General features: G+C 37.0%; 1 protein-coding gene across 3 annotated transcripts in view; it reads left to right on the top strand.

The window, feature by feature from the left end:
* The first annotated feature begins 203 nt into the window (after nucleotides 1–203).
* Nucleotides 204–13,745, top strand: part of LOC112044270 (AT-rich interactive domain-containing protein 4A) — a 28,414-nt gene continuing 14,872 nt past the window's right edge. For 2 of the 3 annotated variants that reach the window (XM_052888226.1, XM_052888224.1), the window contains exons 1-15: nucleotides 204–356; nucleotides 745–792; nucleotides 901–1,011; nucleotides 1,812–1,968; nucleotides 2,536–2,701; nucleotides 3,482–3,700; nucleotides 4,518–4,680; nucleotides 5,324–5,461; nucleotides 5,988–6,115; nucleotides 7,584–7,770; nucleotides 8,373–8,533; nucleotides 9,042–9,331; nucleotides 10,544–10,628; nucleotides 11,996–12,112; nucleotides 12,963–13,065. In XM_052888226.1, coding sequence (XP_052744186.1) covers nucleotides 790–792; nucleotides 901–1,011; nucleotides 1,812–1,968; nucleotides 2,536–2,701; nucleotides 3,482–3,700; nucleotides 4,518–4,680; nucleotides 5,324–5,461; nucleotides 5,988–6,115; nucleotides 7,584–7,770; nucleotides 8,373–8,533; nucleotides 9,042–9,331; nucleotides 10,544–10,628; nucleotides 11,996–12,112; nucleotides 12,963–13,065 — 2,028 coding nt within the window. In that variant the 5' untranslated portion in view covers nucleotides 204–356; nucleotides 745–789. The remainder of the gene's footprint in view (nucleotides 357–744; nucleotides 793–900; nucleotides 1,012–1,811; nucleotides 1,969–2,535; nucleotides 2,702–3,481; nucleotides 3,701–4,517; nucleotides 4,681–5,323; nucleotides 5,462–5,987; nucleotides 6,116–7,583; nucleotides 7,771–8,372; nucleotides 8,534–9,041; nucleotides 9,332–10,543; nucleotides 10,629–11,995; nucleotides 12,113–12,962; nucleotides 13,066–13,745) is intronic. The other variant, XM_052888225.1, reaches the window with a different exon arrangement.

Here is a 13,745-nt window from a genome sequence, read left to right as displayed (position 1 = left end):
ACGGCTAAAAAAATAATCCCCACGCAGTAGCAAAAACGAAATGAGCGGGATTGGATGATTGGAGTCCCTATAATCATCTTATTCTATGATTGGAGTTATCAATTATTTTATGTTTGAGTTCAAATGGTCATATCCACAGATTAATATGATACTACGAATGTCATCATCGTAGATGTATAAAATGCCATTAATCTGTGGTAGTATTTTATAATCTGTGTCTGTGGTAATGTCATTTTGGTTTTGATACGAAGATGGTGTTTGCATTTCAATTTTCAAGAAATTTAGTGATTTAGTGAATAAATGACATTAAAAATGAAAGTATTGGGAGTGTAAATGTTAAACTTTATCTTTTTCTAGTAAGTTATGCACGTATAAATATTAATTGTACCTATATTTCAAGTAAATGACATCCGTCCACTCAATGTCTTTGAAATAAACTCAATATTTTTAACTTGTATTTTATGAAAAATGCTTGTTTGATTTCCAACTTATCTTATATATTAAAGCTTTTACTCTTTTTTATACTAACTCAACTCAAATCAGAGTCATGAACTTTTAAGTTTTGCATAATAATAAATATATTCACTTTGACTAGTTTTAACCGACTTCCAAAAAAGGAAGAGAAGAAAAAGAAGAGGAGGTTCTATATTTGGCTGTATTTTCACTAATATTTCTGTATTATTGTAAACATATTTGAATTTTTAAAATTTTAGTAAATCAGTTTTTTATTTCCATTGATTACAGGTATATGTTAACAATCACATATTGATTATTGCTAATTATCTAAGAATGGTAAGTGAAACTATTGCATGTAAAATAAACAAATTATTGCAATTTTTTTAAAACTTAAATGAATTGGATTATACCATATTATAGATTACTTTTATAAATGTGTTTTAGCAGGGTGATGATCCCCCATTCCTACCAGTCGGTACTGATGTAAGTGCCAAGTATAAAGGTGCTTTCTGTGAGGCTAAGATAAGAAAAGTGGTTCGCAACATCAAATGTAAGGTGAGGCTGAGTCTACCCCATACTTTTATGTACCTATCTAAGTATAAACAACTTTTTATTATTTCAACCTTTGGCAAAACTATCACTCCTCCAGTGGTTTAAATTTTGAATTTCATTCTGCAATTGGAATTATTTTCATTATAATGGCTGGCTCTTCACAAAATATGTTCAACAACATATTCTATGAACATAAATCCAGTGACAGAAAAATAAATCTATTACTGAGACTGTCACATTGAGACTTGATGGCTGAAATTCAACAACTACTTGTTTTATCAAAATACTGACACACAGTTCTGTTATCAAGTTTTAATACATATGTACCTACATTACATTGACCTTATGATCTGAAGTCACTAGATAAACACCAAAGAGGTTTGTGAAGAGATCTGGCAGTTGAAACCCAATATTTTTTACAATGATGCTGCAGAGGTCCAATTAAAGCGCCTATGGCGGCACTTACACAATTATCAGAAAAAAAATATCTTTTAGAGATTTTAGCCTAGCACAATTGTTTTATCCTATATTTGTATGAAAAATGTTTTAAGCTCAATTAGAATATTACAATTTTTTTTAATTTATAGGCTTACATTACTAAAAACATGTGAAATTCTGTTATTTACAAACCTCACAGGCACCATGGATTATTTCAGAATGAAAGTACTTATTCTTCTGTTCCAAGATTAAATTTTTTTAGTAACAGTATACCTACTAACTCTCTCATTTATAATATTAGTATGCATGTAGAAGAGTTATAAGTCACAAATGTAAGTCATAATATTGCTCCTTTCTGTTTATAGGTGACATTAAAAGCTGGTGGAATCACTACAGTTAATGACGATGTCATCAAAGGCACTCTAAGAGTGGGCAGTACAGTGGAAGTTAAACAAGATCCCAAAAAAGAAGCCATGGAAGCTGTCATTACTAAGATACAAGATTGTAGCCAATACACTGTTGGTATGTATGTTTGTATAAAACACTCAGGCCTAATGCCTGTTCTGTGAGAATACAGAGATAAAGTATAGCCTATGACACTCAAAACTAGTACTTTTTTATATTCTTCACTAGTTAGTCCTTGACTACAATCTCACCTGATGGTAAGTGATGATCTAAGATGCAAGCGGGTTAACTTGTTAGGAGGAGGATGAAAATGCACACCCCTTACGATTTCTGCACGACATCATACTGGAACTGGCCAAGTGCAGAAAAGGCCCTGGACAGAAGAAGAAGAAGAAGATCATACTGGAACACTAAATTGCTTAGGATGGTAACTAGCCACGGCTGAAGCCTCCCACCAGCCACTAGTTTTCTAGTGACAAATGAATTTTAAAATCTGTTCTAGATTATCGCTGTCTAATTAAAAAAAAAAAACAAAAAAAAGAATATCCCCTACAACACCACAAACTTTACCTCTTAGCAATATTAGTATAGGTTAACCAATGTTAGCACACAAATGCTCTATAATGAGCACATTTTTCAGTAACTTATGCTTCAAAACCAGTAAAATTGGTAATCTTTTTACAGTATTTGATGATGGTGATATAACAACGTTGCGACGTTCTGCACTGTGTCTAAAGAGTGGGCGACATTTTAACGAAAGCGAGACTCTTGACCAGTTGCCTCTAACACATCCGGAGCACTTCTCAACACCAGTGATAGCTGGTCGACGGGGAAGGAGAGGCAGAGCACAGTTAGTTTACATGTTTGTTTATCACATTAATTGCCACATCGCGCGAAGTCGCCTAAAGTAACATTGCCTTGGTCGGCGTTCACGCGACGTCGCGTGATGACACCTTGCAGTTATCATGAAAATATACACTTATATATTGGAATAAAATATTTTGTAATAGGGTAGTTAACTCACATTAAATTTAATATAAATAATATTAATTTTTTGTAGTACATGAAATAACACAAGTATACACGATGTTACTATATGTCCCTAAAGGAAAAACGTCAAACTAGTAATTTTGTTTAACACTCCATTTGGTAAGGTTTAGTGTTAATGCGACATCATGAAACAGTTAAAATATAGAAAATCTGGCTAATAGTGTTTTGACTCGTATTGTCAAAAATGTTTAATGCAAAGATTGTCTGGATATTTGCAAAATAATTAAGATTATAAAATTTAAAATCTATTAAAAATCTTTTATCGTAGTTAGATGAAAATTCATACAGTTTTAGCTACCTTACATTAAATGTGACATTTTTTATTATTTGAACTATAAACTTAAACGCACAAATCCGCCCGTACAAATCTATCATGCATTCTTACGACGTCATTAAATCGTACCATTTTGTATGGCGCGCTTTTCAGGGATTCGCGGCAGCAAATATGACCCTTTAAATCCCTGTAGTTCCGAAAGTAATGATCGCATATACCCTGTTACTTTTACAAAATTGCTTTACTATTAGCATACTCCTATTTTGTATACAACTTAAAAAACTGTCATCATCCCTATTACAATAGGTCAGATGAGAGTGAAGGCGAAGGCACCACTCGGCGCGTCAAAGAGAACAGCGCGGAGCGGGAGCCGCACGTGGGCCGCGTGGTGCTGGTGGAGGCAGCGAGCGGGGCCGAGCGGCGCCGCCCTCACCAGCCCGCCTTCCCCGCGCTCGTGGTCGCGCCCACCGCGCAGATCAAGGTCAAGGAGGACTACTTGGTGAGGTCCTTCAAGGATGGCAGATAGTGAGTTTTGTTTATTTTATTCTTTATATATAACTAAAGCGGTAATGGAGCACATAGTTCGAAGAGCCAAAGGATTTTGGAGTCCCAAGGTGCTGGAATGGTGCTCTCTAAATAGTGTTGGTGGACTGACAACATCAAGTGAGATTTACTGGATACAGGCTGCTCAGGATCGTGATGTTTGGAAGTCTCTGCAAAAATCCTATGCCCTGCAGTGGACGTCCACATGTATCTGTAAAACAAATGTAAAAAGAAATCAGTGCTTCAATCCACACAACTGAAATAAACTTCTTTCAAAAGCGTGATTTGTGATCCTTAAGCATAACTGCATCGCAAAAATTTTCTTAAAGTATTATACAAAAAAGGGATTGTTTCAAAGTTCTCTTAAAATGCCATCTAGTGGCAATTTAAAATAAAAATCACAATTTCACTATGCCTGTATACGGCAGCACGCATATTAAAAGCCACGCCCGATTATACTTTTCGTAATTCATTAACAGCTAACACACGTGCATAAAAAAGTTTTACTTCAATAACAAACTCAACATGAGCAAATGAATTCAGATAAAGGAAATACAATTTTCAATTGAAATAATTCACGCTGTTATCGGATGATAATCTATACTAATATAAAGAGGAAATATTTGATTGTCTGATTGTTTTCATTAAATAGGCTCTAAAACTACTGAACCGATTTGAAATATTCTTTCAATGTTTGAAAGAGCCACACGATCCCCGAGTGCTATAGGCTATATTTTATCCCCGAATTCCTATGAGAACGGGAACCTCGCGGGTGTATTAGTCTACAATACGCTTCCAGTTACACGGTGCCAAAGAAGGAGGCCCGCGAGTTCCGTAAGGGCTCAGCGCCGCTGGAGTGGTGCGGCGTGGAGGCGGCGCTGCAGTACCTCAACCAGGGCGTGCTGCCGCCGCACTGGGACCGCGACGCGCTCTTCAACGAGCCCCGGAACACTTCCGACGATGTATGTCACTCAAACTACGTAGTTCCATCAAACTGGTTCTATAAAGTGATTAAATTGAGTGTAATGATTTTTAGGGCTCCAAACATCCGAGTACAATATCTGTTATAGAGTCGTTTGGCTGACCGTCTCTCTAGTTGTCAGTGTTCTCCATATCTACCAGACCGATAACCTTGATACTCGTATACAGTCAGTACAGACAATTCAGTCACCTATTTGAAATATGTGATGTGAATAGACAAAACTTGAATATGGTTCACTTTGAAGGGCAAAATGGAACACAAAAAAACTTACTTTATTGGCAAACTGCGCCATGTGATATCCAATTAAAGATTAATGTAGAGAAGGATCCAAGTTCAAAACTAGTGCTAGTCATGCAATATTTATTGGTTAAGTAGTTCAGACGTGAAGTCCTGAAGGACCGATGAGGCAAGTTATTGGCAGTGAAAACTTCTCAGAATGAGTGCCCTTTCAAGGAATACTGCCTTCTATATCCAAAACTGGATCCAGAAGCCAAGCGAAAGCTTCTTAAGTTATTGGTCGAAGATTTCGCTGTTAACTTAAAAAACTATCGGAACAGTAACTATTGACAATATTTCAAAGTACAGTTTCTCTTAAATTAAATATTGTTTTTTATTATGATTAGAGTTCAGACGACGAGCCGCGTGAAGAGAAAGACCACTTCGTCGCCCAACTCTACAAGTTTATGGACGACCGTGGGACACCGCTCAACAGAAACCCAACCATCGCCAATAGAGACATTGACCTCTATAGACTCTTTAGAGTAAGTTTTTTAATATTTTTAGGTTGTGTATATATTTCCAGTTTGCATAACGATATGAATGTCTCCAGGGGGAGGGGGGAGGGGGTTATATTCATATCACATATTAACATCCATCCGTCTTTTTTACTGATTGCATGGAAAAAAAAACAAAAGGTTTAAGTATATATGCATCTTCTAGGCAAGCGCGTTACACTGCAATTCGCTTATCATAAGGCATTACAATGTAAAAATGAAATGTAGATTCAACAAATTCTTTTTAACAAAATATTCCCCTGTATAAGGACTAACAGTGGGTACAGCAAAAGTTCAAAAGAAACCCAGAGAAAGAGTCTACTAACTGTGGATTTATCGACTGCTAGACATTTGAGTGCTGGTGGTCAGGGCTCCAAAGTGAGGAACCTCCTCCCAATACGCGCCGTCTTAAGAATCACTACCTTCTGTATCCAACCCTTGATCCAGCAGTTAAGCAAAAGCTTCATATTTTATTGCTTGTTACAAAAACCAAGCATTTTTTTATCCAACACAGGTGGTGCAAAAGTTGGGTGGTTACAACAGGGTGACCAATCAGAACCAGTGGAAAACTATTGCCGATAAGATGGGCTTTCACCCCGTCACTACGAGCATCACTAACCTGTGCAAGCAGGCTTATAAGAAGTGAGTAAACTAATTATAATTTAATGTCTTGTATTTTATATATTATAATACAGGTATTAGCAGATATAAGCTTTACCGCGCGCCAATTTATTTTCTTTCCCAGATAATAATTAATCAATATTAATTGAAATTTTGGATTAAATGATGATTAATAAGAAATTCTCATTGAGTTTCTTGTCAGATCTTCTCAGTAGAAACTGCTTTCAGAACTAGTAGCAGAGTTACAAGTAGGTACTACAAATAGAAAAACTTAATCAATTTTATTTTTTTAAAATTGGTAAGAGACTGAAGTGAATAAACTATATTGAAATAGAAAAAAAGATCATTGTTTTTAAGTAATGCCACGCATCGCATTATTAAATTCTAAATTATATTATGGCTAACTCAAACAGTGGAGCAATTAAAGAATTCCCTGCAATAAAGTAATGGCGATAAGTAATTAGAAACGCGCCTAGACTGACCACTATAAACTCAAACAGATACTAAGGACTGATATTTATAAGATACTAGCGGATGCCCGCGACTTCGTCCGCGTGAAACTCGATGTAAACTTTCAACTACCGCTACCCTACCCCTACCCTACCCCTACCCTACCCCTACCCTACCCCTACCCTACCCCTACCCCTACCCTACCCCTACCCTACCTCTACCCTACCCCTACCCTACCCTACCCCTACCCCGTTTTCTAATTATTATTAATATGAACTTTATACAATAACAATAAAGCTCTACGTTTTAGTTACAAATCATTTGTATGTATAGCTTTTAATTAACAAATAAAATATAAGGGTTGATCGTAGAGGGGTGAAAATTTAGGGTTGTATGTATTTTTGTATGCTGTGTCATAAAAAAATAAAAACAAAAAAATTTGCCTAAAAAATAAAAAAAAATTTAGGGGTGGACTACCCTTAACATTTAGGGGGATGAAAAATAGATGTTGGCCGATTCTCATACCTACTGAATATGCACAAAAAATTTCATCAAAATCGGTCGAGCCGTTTCGGAGGAGTTCAATGTCGAACACCGCGACACGAGAATTTTATATATTAGATAATATAAGTGATATTTATAAGACATAAAGAAAGTATATCTTATAAATATCAGTCCTTAGTATCTGTTTGAGTTTATAGTGGTCAGTCTAGGCGCGTTTCTAACCTTAAGTTTACGAAATTACTTATCGCCATTACTCTTATAATAATGTAAAAAAAAATGTTCTTGTTCTTGATGATTAAAAAAATTTAATGAAGTCTTTAACTTAATATCTTATGAATCTTATGAAAAACTTAAGACGTAAAACTCGTTTCAATAGGATCCTCCACAGCTTTGAGGACTACCGCAAGTTATGTCTCAGACTTTACTCTGACAAAGCTTCAGTGCTCACTTGAACCTTCAAAGATGTTTCTGGTCCCATAAACACAAAAAAATTTAATGCATGGTTATAATGAAAAAAAATAACTCGTTTCAACAGATTCCTCCACAGCTTTGAGGACTTCTACCGCAAGTTAGGTGTGACACTGGTGGCACATCCGCGCGGGGCGCGCACCCCGCCGGCCGGCCGCTCTCTCATCCGCGACCGCGACAAGCAGCCGCCCGCCACCTCGTCCACATCCACATCAGCATCCGCCTCGTCCACGCCTACCAACACTCCCAGTCAGGTTAGTGCTTCCACGAGGACTTCATTGTGGACTTCTAGTTAGGTGTGACACTGGTGACACATCCGCGCGGGCCAACACTCCCTTAGTGCTTACATACTTACTGGGTTAGTGCTTACATGGGGACTTGTTATATGGACTAGGAGACTGTGATACATGTATTTTATAAAAGCTGATAATTTGTTTCCTCTGTGCCTACATTATCTACACTAGGCAACTGTAGAATTTGGACCATGGCTATGGTAGCCAGATCCAAAGCAAGACGCGTAAAGAGTATTTTTTTTTAATGTTTTCCTAGCGCTAATATGAAAGATCATATCCTCTTTGACCTTTTGAAAAACACTGTTAAAGTTTACTCTTTAACAGTGTTCTTCAAAGGCTTGCCACGAAGCCGAATTGCCAGGATTCGGAAAATAATTTCTCATATTATGCCAAAAAAAATACGTTTTTTGAGATAAAACAATTCGGGGCAATATAATAAACATTATTGGACCAATCGTTTTTGTGTTGCAAATGGTGTAACTAATCATAACAATTGGTGATTTTGTTTAAAAATATGTAATAACAATACTGACCTATATACAAATGTCAATTGCAATTTGCAGCGCGGCAAAGACAAAGATTCGGATAAGAGTGAGACAGAGAAAAGTGACAAGAGTGAGAAAGAAGACAAAATAGAGAAACCGGAGAAGAAGGATAAGCCTCGGCCCAGTGACGAAGACGACAGCGCCGATAACCAGCCGCTCCTTGCCACCTCCGTGCCCAAGTAAGTACACCGAGCTAGTTTCACCGTCTGTAAGCCGCCACATTATTTATTAGTCACAAGAAACTCCTTAACAACATTAAAAATCAAAGTCAAAGTCACACGCTAGCAAAAAAAAAAGAATTTATGAAATATTTTGTACATCCTGTTTAATTCTGTTTAGTAACTATGAAGTCATTGAACTTTGTCCTAGTGTAGGCTTTTAGGTTGTCACTAAAATAAATGACCTCAAAGGGACCGATGAGACGCAGCGGCGAATAGGTAGGTGTCTGAAAATACGGGATGTTTTAAAATAATCGTTTTTTGAAAGTTTGCTCCATATCGTAACTTCTTGAAATGTAGTTTGTTTTTTTTATAATAACACTAAAATCTATTATACATTGGAACCCCTTCTTTTTACCATTGTTTAGGGAACAAACTTAGGGCATGATTACTTGGTATCAATTTAATTTATGGAGTTAACATAACAAAACGTGTGTTAATCTGCTGCAATTATTATTTTCTATTAAAGAGTTGAAAAGGAAAGAGAAAAAGAGAAAGAAAAGGAAAAGGATAAAGAAAAAGAAAAGGAGAAAGAGAAGGAAAAGGAGAAGGAGAAAGAGAAAGAAAAGGAAGCTGAGAAAGAAGTCGAGAAGATTAAAGAAAAAGAGAAGGAAAGGGAAAAGGAGAAATCCTCGAGTCCGAGCATAGAGAAGACAGTGATCAAACCGCGTTCTCAGTCAAAGACGCGTAGCCTGCCGCCAGTTAAAAGCGATTCTCACGAGAAACGCACGCCTAAGAGAAAATCATTGTCTTCCAAACGTAAGTGACAGTTTTTCACTGGTTAAGCTATTTTTTATTATTTTTTAATCACAAATTAGCTTTAGGCATTCTACCATTAAATTGTTTGGTGGTACGTCTTTTTTATTATTTACAAGTTAGCCCTTGACTACAATCTCACCTGATTGTAAGTGATGATGCAGTCTAAGATGGAAGCGGGCTAACTTGTTAGGAGGATTTTGTATATCCACGGTCGATGCTTACCACTGTGCCAGACCTGAACCAATTCAGAAAATATTAAATAATAATAATAATTCATTTATTCGTAAATAAATAAATTCATAAATTTTATAATAATAATAATATTTTTGTTAATTTCCAATCCAAATAAAATAACATATAGTAGGAGCAATTTTTAAACTTAATCACTAACCTAATTCTTAAACAAACAAAAATACATTAATGTATTAATTGCTGTCGCATTCTTTGTTGCCATTGATCGGAACCCCTTCTCGGGTAAAGGCCTCCACCAGCTTTTTCCAGACCTCTCTGTCTTTAGCTTTCTTTATCCATTCATTTCCTGCTATTGTTCGTATATCATCTATCCACTTTTTTTGGGCCGCCAACTGGAAAGGAGGAGGACTTTGGAGGCACCCCAAAAAAAGGAATTCATAAATTTAGTGAATATAAAATCCTAAAAAGATCCGAGCTGGGGAATCGTGGACCTCTATTCTCTATGTTGGGAACCAGAGGACTACTAACAGAGATAGTCAAAATTCTATTTTCGGAAGACGGTAGCCTTGGATGTAGTACTAAGGTGACAACAAGAACGCAACTTTATTAAAAAAAATATTAAATAATAAATAAAATAAATTCGTTTATTTCACTTTCTAAATTGACATAAATTAGTGCGAGTTTGGAACCTTCTTTTAGGAGTAGTGAAACTACCTCTGTATTAGAAGGCTCCGCTCTTCCATAGCTAGTACAGAAATATCAGATTCTAAATGAACATTACAAAATTATTATAATAGGTTGTATCGAACGTTTGTTTGTGTGTGTGTGTGTGTGTGCGTTTTTCAGGATATCAGTTTTAATAAGGATTCTACTTCTTCATAATTCAGTGACGATAAATATTTAATAACTGTTTTCTTGCATTCCTTAATTATTACTGGGTATATGTCGAGTTTTTTGTTTATCTTATTATCTTTTCTAGCAATTATTGAACTTAATTATTGATTTTTGTTTGTTGTTCAGTGAGCGAAGCCGCGCTGTTCTCAGCGCGCGCGTCCCGCCGCCCGCACGCCTCAACTGACAGCGACAGCTCGGGCAGAGCTTCCAGGTACTGTTACACCATAAGGCTTAGTTCACATGAGCAGTGCTTGACCTTGAAGCGAACCCCTTTTTGTTTTTTTTTTTCCTGTTGAGTAAATGCTGTTTGGCTCCATGCGGAACCACTACGACGACACTCGGGGCGAGCGCAGAAGCATCGCCTGATGCACGAAGGGCCTCGGCTTAGAGGGCCATTCGACAGTGTAACCGTGGCTTTTTTGTGTTACAGTTACAGTTACATCTATGAGTGATCAGTCGCTTGACTATAAACTGAATTTTTTATAGTAGAGGATATTTCAAGTAGAAGGTCACTCCTTTAAGCGACTCTGCGTGTTATGGTTATTTTTTTTGGGTATTGATGATGACCAATGATGGCTGACTGCAATTGGCCAGTTATTATTAATCGTCACGTAGCTGCTAAATAACATATTTATTCATTTATTAGTTTTAAGCTTTATTTTAGACATTTTCGTACTTCCTTCCTTAATATGGTACCTTCTTTAATATGGTAGTCAGGGCTCCGTAGAACATTTTTAACAACTGATTACTAACAAGTTAATTTGTCGTGAGTACCTTCGATGAGATGATCAACTTTTTTATTTACGCTAACTGGTGTTACCAGGAAATGAAAATCTCTAAGCGTCGGAACTAGATAATGTACCACGCAATTTGTAGGACATTGTGGCTGTTAAGTTGTATAACTATTAATAAAGCAACAATAAATAAACAGCTAGTACAAGGGCTAACTTGTAAAACTGATGGATGTCCACTGCTGGACACGGGCCCTTTGCTTCCAATAGTAAGGGAACCGAAGAGGGGATTTTTGCAGTTACTCGAGTGCTGCAGATGAACATGAGGGAGTATACCTTGCACGTTGTTTAGTACCTCCACCAAGTATGAGTCCATAATATTGGTGGGTACGTTTAGGGCAACCAAAAAAAAAACTACTCAATCAGCACGTCAGATTAAGATAAGGTAGGTGAGTTGATAGCTAAAAGGTGTGCATTTCGAAAATCTGACGTTTTGAGCGTAACGTAATGGAATGGGAGGGTTCCAAAGTTACAAAATAAAACCCTTATATTTCTGTTATCGAGCTACGAGCGTGGTTGTTTTTTTTAATTTTTTTTGAATGAACTCCTGAATAATTCATGTTTTCTGATGTTTGCAGTAAGCCGAAGTAATAAAAAAATGTATTTAAAGTCTGTAGTTTTTTTTCCCACCGCTGAAAGCGAAAATGTATATAACCATTTATTCTTTCTATCATCTAATCTACCAAATCCAATCAATTGCAATGACGCTTTTGTAACTGGAAATTTAGCACCCCGGGGTCCCCTACTACAGTACATAGTATCTTAAATGAGATTCAATCAAATATAGATGCGGTCCAATGAAAAAGATGCAGAGTCGCAGAAGCCAAAGCGCTAACTCGGCCAGCAGCGGCAACACGGTCGCCTCCAACAGCAGCAAGAGGCCGCGCAAGAGGAAAACCACAGAGTAACACATGTTTATTTTTCTAAAAGTTTAAAAAAAAAAATTGGCATATTTTTTTAAATATGACCAATATTCCCATACCCCTCCAACTAGTCGGGAAAAACTGTATAAGGAGCGTCCACGACAATAGACCAACGGGGCGGGATCAATCCACCACCCATCGGTGATGAGTCCGACCTCTCTTACCGTTGAGCTATTGAGGCTTTTACCTTTTTAACCGGCTTATAGTCATCTATACTTATAAAGCGGAAGAGTTTGTATGTTTGTTTGTTTGATTGAACGCGCTAATCTCAGGAACTACTAGTCCTTATCGAGGAAGGCTATAGGCTATAGCTAGCCTTCCTCGATAAGGACTAGTAGTTTGTGGTTCCCGTAGGAATACGGGGATAATATATATATTATCCCCGTATTCCTACGGGAACGGGAACCATGCGGGTGAAACCGCGCGTCGTCAGCTAGTCATAGATAAATATAAATAATTCCAGATTTAACTGCAAGTCAGATACAAAAATATAATTAAAGTTTTGTATGATTCTGTTATTCTATGATGTCTGTATGTTTGTCAAAGAGTTAATTTTTAATTACTTTGTTAGCAAGTGCTTGTATGTAAAGTTGAAAACACCAATAATGGCTTATTTTGTTTTATTCATTTTATCCCAACACATAATTTATTAAAATTAAACCGACTTAAAAAGCTAGAAGTATGTTAAATTAAAATCAGCAATAAAGGCTTATTTTATTTTATTAATTTTATCTCAATGTAAATCGGATTACACTTTAAAATAATTTATTAAACCGACTTCAAAAAGCGAGAAACTAAGCGGTATCCTTCATGAAAACAATTATTTTTTAGGCCATCGACAAGTGAACCGACCCGGACTGCAATTTCGAGTGTGAAAGCTCAAGTGGGCGACAAGCTAAAGGTTTACTACGGGCCCACTCAGTCTGAGTCCAAGGTAAGTTATTTAATGTATGTACTGCCTTTGTGGGCAAAGTATCTTTTGTCCCAGAAATAAAACCGATCATCATCATCAATATCAACCCATATTCAGCTCACTGCTGAGCTCGAGCCTCCTCTCAGAATGAGAGGGGTTAGGCCAATAGTCCACCACGCTGGCCCAATGCGGATTAGCAGACTTTACACACGCAGAGAATTAAGAAAATTCTCTGGAATGCAAGTTTCCTCACGATGTTTTTCCTTCACCGTCTGAGACACATGATATTTAATTTCTTAAAATGCACACAACTGAAAAGTTGGAGGTGCATGCCCCAGACCGGATTCGAACCCACGCCCTCCGGAATCGGAGGCTGAGGTCATATCCACTGGGCTATCACGGCTCTATCTAAAACCGATGGTGGTGGGTAATAATGTCCTTTTGTTTGCTGTCAATTTTTTTTTAAATATGACCGATATTCCCATTCCCCTCCAACTAGTCGGGAAAGACTGTATGAGGAGTGGGTACGACCATAGGCCAACGGGGTGGAGATCGAACCACCACCCCTCGGTGATGAGTATCATTGCCAATACCTGAAAGGGTATCTATACTTCCATATTAATATTGTAAAGAGATAAAGTTTGTGGTGTTATAGTAATCTAAAATCTACTGAATCGACTTTGAAAATTATTTTACCAATA

The sequence above is a fragment of the Bicyclus anynana genome, chromosome 21 (genome assembly GCF_947172395.1).
Source record: "Bicyclus anynana chromosome 21, ilBicAnyn1.1, whole genome shotgun sequence".
Classification (NCBI taxonomy): Eukaryota; Metazoa; Arthropoda; class Insecta; order Lepidoptera; family Nymphalidae; genus Bicyclus; species Bicyclus anynana.
This window is presented reverse-complemented; position numbering and strand designations above follow the sequence as displayed.